This window comes from Pezoporus occidentalis, unplaced genomic scaffold (assembly GCF_034315485.1).
Source record: "Pezoporus occidentalis ecotype Australia unplaced genomic scaffold, CSIRO_AGI_Poc_V1 ctg2780, whole genome shotgun sequence".
Taxonomy (NCBI): domain Eukaryota; kingdom Metazoa; phylum Chordata; class Aves; order Psittaciformes; family Psittacidae; genus Pezoporus; species Pezoporus occidentalis.
The window spans coordinates 1-5,428 of NW_026914698.1; the positions used below are offsets into that span (position 1 = coordinate 1).

At 38.6% G+C, this 5,428-nt stretch overlaps 1 protein-coding gene across 1 annotated transcript; it reads left to right on the plus strand.

The window, feature by feature from the left end:
* Window positions 1–3,411: 3,411 nt before the first annotated feature.
* Window positions 3,412–5,300, plus strand: LOC134167005 (growth factor receptor-bound protein 14-like). Its single transcript, XM_062625210.1, has 3 exons — window positions 3,412–3,882; window positions 4,904–5,014; window positions 5,205–5,300. Exons 1-3 carry the CDS (start codon window positions 3,745–3,747, stop codon window positions 5,271–5,273), a joined length of 318 nt encoding a protein of 105 aa, XP_062481194.1. The 5' UTR covers window positions 3,412–3,744; the 3' UTR covers window positions 5,274–5,300.
* The last annotated feature ends 128 nt before the right edge of the window (window positions 5,301–5,428 follow it).

The window sequence follows — 5,428 nt, forward strand, 5'->3', positions numbered from 1 at the left end:
AAGGCTGAATTCACAGAAAAACTGCAGATGCCTTGGCTCCTAAAAAGAAGAGCAATGTACTATAGTTAGACTATTTTTAGCCAGCCCCTCCAGAGAAGAAACTCAGGAGATGTAGTAGTTATCCTGGTCCAAAATAGTCTTAACATACTGTACGTTTGACATTGTGAAATCTAGAAAGAGACAACTCAGCATCAATTTCATAATGCAGAGAAAAACCACATCAAACTAGTCAAAGAGTTCATTCTGCCAGAGAGGGAGAAAAACCAAAGTACAAGTGATGACACTTCTGGGAAAGCATCTGCTAAATTCAAGCCACAATAATATTACAGGAGGAGTCACGTTTTGAGAGCTGTATGCATTTCAAACATCAAAATAAAAGGTACTTTCATAACCTGAAAACTGTCCACTACTCTTTCTAACCATTATCTCCATCCTCTAAGATGAACCAAGTTAAGGAAGAAAACAAAAGAGGTTTGCTGAAGGATACAAAAGCAGCTCAATGATTACTCTGGCAGTTAGCACAGAAAATTCAGAACAAGAAAAATCTTTAAGTGCTTTACGTAAAAGGTGTCTCAACTCCAGTGTCTCCTGTTTAACATTATCAGGTTTCAAGAACTGCCACCAAAAAGTTGAAGTAGTAAAATGGAAAACTGTACAGTGACAGAACGTGAGAACTCGCAAAATCTTCCTGTAAAATCCCTTTATACACAGGGTTTTTTTATTCTACATCATGAAGTAAGGCAACCCCTTTTCAAAGCACCTACTTACACTTCAGCATTTTAACTACCAGCTGAAAATTGATTTTAAAAGAGTACGCTGTTAACTGACTGGAAAAATATTGATCAGAATGAAGCAAAGTTAGGCAAAAGGAAATTACTCTAAGACAATACTTCTCCAATTTTATATCGCTCTACATTTTACCTATAATAAATATTTTTTTTGTTTTTATCGCTGGAAGTTGAAATTTAATTTTTTCTTATTAGAACAGATTTTAAATACATACACCTTTGCTCTAACTTCGTTATGTTATTATGTTCTCCCTTTTTTATTTTCCCTTACCTCAGATGTACCTTTAGTGGAAAAATAAAGGCCAGATCTTCTCAAAAGAAAGTACAGTTCTGTCCGGGATTTTTCCCCCTGCTCCTTTGCATGCAAATAACTGTGAATCTCAGGAGATGTGCTGGAGCTTAGGAACATCTGAAAGAAAACATCAGATATGCGTTTTTCCTTCCACCTGAAACCAGCTTTCTATTTCACTAACATACTCAGACAGAACTAAGGGGAATAAACCCCTATATCCAGTATCACACCACAGGAATTCAATTATGATTGCATCTAATCCCATTAAGAGTACTTCTGACTTAAGATGTGCAGAATGTTACACAACTCCAAGGTATGCTAAGCAAGTTACATATTTATATAGAACGTATGGTTTGAAATGAGAGCATTAGTTATGCAATATGTTGACTTCAGCAACAAAAACAGTGTTAAGAAGTTCTGATCCCCTGCCTCAGACCCTACGTGTAGAAAACTGCAAATGAACGCTACCAACAGATGAAGAAGAAACAAAACAAAGCTACCTCTCCTTCCTCCTGTGGTACAAACCAGATAAAGGAACCGATCTGAGCTAAAATTAATTCAGCAAAGAAATCACAAAAACTGAATCACAAACCCATGCAGGTCAGGTAGATGTTACCATTTTCAAAAGGACTTTGCTTTAGCCATTTCAACCAGACATTGTCAGAGCGCAACACAATTGTTACCTAGCAAGACACTGTTATCTTAGCAAAGAGCAAGTACACAGTTCTACTCAGGCTGCAGAACAAAACTGCAGAAGTACCCATTAAAAGCTGGCAACCACATTAACTTTATGCTCATTCCATGAAATGCATTATTCATTTTTATTCCTCTTCTTCCAATAAAACTGCTCAGAACAATGACTCACATCTAAGCATACTAACCTAGAATCCTTCAGTTTCCATATACGCAAAGGAACCAATGTCATTACTAAGCTCTTAAAGGAAAATTGCCCCAGGCTGGTCTGTGAGACTTCTACAGAGATAGGCAACAAAGGGTTTTTGGGTTGATAGCTGCAGTTTCCACTGCTGCATTTTCCTCCTGTCCACTGCCACTTCCAGAAAATCTGATTTGAGGACACAAAGCAAAAGTTGAGCAGGCAAGAGACAGAATGGACACTACAGGACTGCAGCAAAATAAATGAAATGTGTGATTTTGGAAGCACACCAAGTTCTTCAGACACTAAATAATGCAGTTCAACCAAGAAACACAAGGTTGCTTTCACTTGTATTGTGTCTCCTGTCTTGCAGTCTAAGATTCAGCTGGTGTGAATGCAGTAACATGGGCAGGCTTCACTTGACAGGGGAGCGTAGCTCAAACAAAGAATGCATTATGCATAGCTTCACCGCTGTTCACCCTGAACAGTTACATTACACAAGACTAGGTACATCTTTTGCGTGCTGGCACACAGCTGGGTGCAAATGCAGTTTAAGCTATTTCAGCCACACTGAAGCAGAAGGGGAGGTTCTGTGGCATCTGCTCACATTTGCCACCAATGAACAGGTTCACTGGTAGCAAATATGAAGGCTGAGTTGAAGAAGTATGTTAACTCCATAAACAACGTCAAATGGAAGCTTTAGGAAAATCTAAACGAGTCAATCTATGTAAAAAAGCACAGCACTTTTTTACACCGGGCTGCTTTGCAACGGTGTCACCATCATTGCAGTCTCTCCTCGCCTTCATATTTCATAGGAAACTGTTCATTGGTGGCAAATGGGGAGAATCCAAATTCTCAGCTGGTCTCTCTCTTCTGCCTTGTTATTTTCCCTTATGTACCTAGTCTTTCTGCTCCCAGGTGAACAGCTGAAGTAGCGGTACAATACTTTGTTGAAATTTGTTGCTCTTGTTAGCTCAACCCGTAGGAGTTGCACTCTTTTAATGGTTGAACTCCCCGTTCTCCGGAAAAAGACGGACACAGACCTGATTGCTGTAGAACTGTACAGAGGATGCAGAATGAACAAGCTCTTTGCTAACACTAAGATAACAGTGTCTTGCTAGGTAACAATTGTGTTGCACTCTGACAATGTCTGGTTGAAATGGCTAAAGCAAAGCCATTGAATATCTTGAGCAGCTGTCTCGATGATTGGCCCAGCTTCTGCTTTTGGCTCCTAAAGCTCCTGCTCAGGCACCCCTTCAGGTGGCTCCTTTGTCTCCTCCTTTTGAAAATGGTAACATCTACCTGACCTGCATGGGTTTGTGATTCAGTTTTTGTGATTTCTTTGCTGAATTAATTTTAGCTCAGATCGGTTCCTTTATCTGGTTTGTACCACAGGAGGAAGGAGAGGTAGCTTTGTTTTGTTTCTTCTTCATCTGTTGGTGGCATTCATTTGCAGTTTTCTATACGTAGGGTCTGAGGCATGGGATCAGAACTTCTTAACACTGGTTTTGTTGCTGAAGTCAACATATTGCATAACTAATGCTCTCATTTCAAACCATACGTTCTATATAAATATGTAACTTGCTTAGCATACCTTGGAGTTGTGTAACATTCTACACATCTTAAGTCAGAAGTACTCTTAATGGGATTAGATGCAATCATAATTGAATTCCTGTGGTGTGATACTGGATATAGGGGTTTATTCCCCTTAGTTCTGTCTGAGTATGTTAGTGAAATAGAAAGCTGGTTTCAGGTGGAAGGAAAAACGCATATCTGATGTTTTCTTTCAGATGTTCCTAAGCTCCAGCACATCTCCTGAGATTCACAGTTATTTGCATGCAAAGGAGCAGGGGGAAAAATCCCGGACAGAACTGTACTTTCTTTTGAGAAGATCTGGCCTTTATTTTTCCACTAAAGGTACATCTGAGGTAAGGGAAAATAAAAAAGGGAGAACATAATAACATAACGAAGTTAGAGCAAAGGTGTATGTATTTAAAATCTGTTCTAATAAGAAAAAATTGAATTTCAACTTCCAACGATAAAAAGGAAAAAAAATATTTATTATAGATAAAATGTAGAGCGATATAAACTTGGAAAAGTATTGTCTTAGAGTAATTTCCTTTTGCCTAACTTTGCTTCATTCTGATCAATATTTTTCCAGTCAGTTAACAGCGTACTCTTTTAAAATCAATTTTCAGCTGGTAGTTAAAATGCTGAAGTGTAAGTAGGTGCTTTGAAAAGGGGTTGTCTTACTTCATGATGTAAAATAAAAAAACCCTGTGTATAAAGGGATTTTACAGGAAGATTTTGCGAGTTCTCACGTTCTGTCACTGTACAGTTTTCCATTTTACTACTTCAACTTTTTGGTGGCAGTTCTTGAAACCTGATAATGTTAAACAGGAGACACTGGAGTTGAGACACCTTTTACGTAAAGCACTTAAAGATTTTTCTTGTTCAGAATTTTCTGTGCTAACTGCCAGAGTAATCGTTGAGCTGCTTTTGTATCCTTCAGCAAACCTCTTTTGTTTTCTTCCTTAACTTGGTTCATCTTAGAGGATGGAGATAATGGTTAGAAAGAGTAGTGGACAGTTTTCAGGTTATGAAAGTACCTTTTATTTTGATGTTTGAAATGCATACAGCTCTCAAAACGTGACTCCTCCTGTAATATTATTGTGGCTTGAATTTAGCGGATGCTTTCCCAGAAGTGTCATCACTTGTACTTTGGTTTTTCTCCCTCTCTGGCAGAATGAACTCTTTGACTAGTTTGATGTGGTTTTTCTCTGCATTATGAAATTGATGCTGAGTTGTCTCTTTCTAGATTTCACAATGTCAAACGTACAGTATGTTAAGACTATTTTGGACCAGGATAACTACTACATCTCCTGAGTTTCTTCTCTGGAGGGGCTGGCTAAAAATAGTCTAACTATAGTACATTGCTCTTCTTTTTAGGAGCCAAGGCATCTGCAGTTTTTCTGTGAATTCAGCCTTAGTGATACGTACATGTCTTTGACAGGCAAAAAGATTTCTGGAGCACCAACAAACCATGGATTCTGCTTTAAGGTACAAGCTTATTATTCGGATACATATTAAAGTAAACCACAATTTTTAGGTAAGCTGAAGATTCTTTAAGGTTTCTGAAAACAATATTCAGCTGTCTCTTATAAAATAGGACAATTAGTGGATTTTATTTCAACAGGTATTGTGTTCAAGGTATGCACTAATGCTATAAAAATGTGCTGTGGCCGACTAGCCTAACAAATCAGGAGGAAACAGAGACCTGAAACAGCTCTGTGCAGATGAGGAACAAAGCGGGACCTGATGGATGACAGCAATTTGGTTGCTTAAGGTAATTTTTCTGTGTGGAGTTAGCTTCTTGCCTAAGTTTACTCTGTGAAATGTTGCTATTGTGTATTCTTCCCTTCCCCCCGCTCCCGGAGGGATGGGGAGGAGAATCGAAAGAATGTACCTCCCCCG

Bases quoted from the DNA above. Each gene is read 5' to 3' on its own strand.
- LOC134167005 (XM_062625210.1), top strand. From the start codon at position 3,745: ATGTTCCTAAGCTCCAGCACATCTCCTGAGATTCACAGTTATTTGCAT. The intron at 3,883-4,903 runs GTAAGGGAAAAT...TCTTCTTTTTAG, and splicing joins CCACTAAAGGTACATCTGAG to GAGCCAAGGCATCTGCAGTT. The intron at 5,015-5,204 runs GTACAAGCTTAT...GTGGCCGACTAG, and splicing joins ACCATGGATTCTGCTTTAAG to CCTAACAAATCAGGAGGAAA.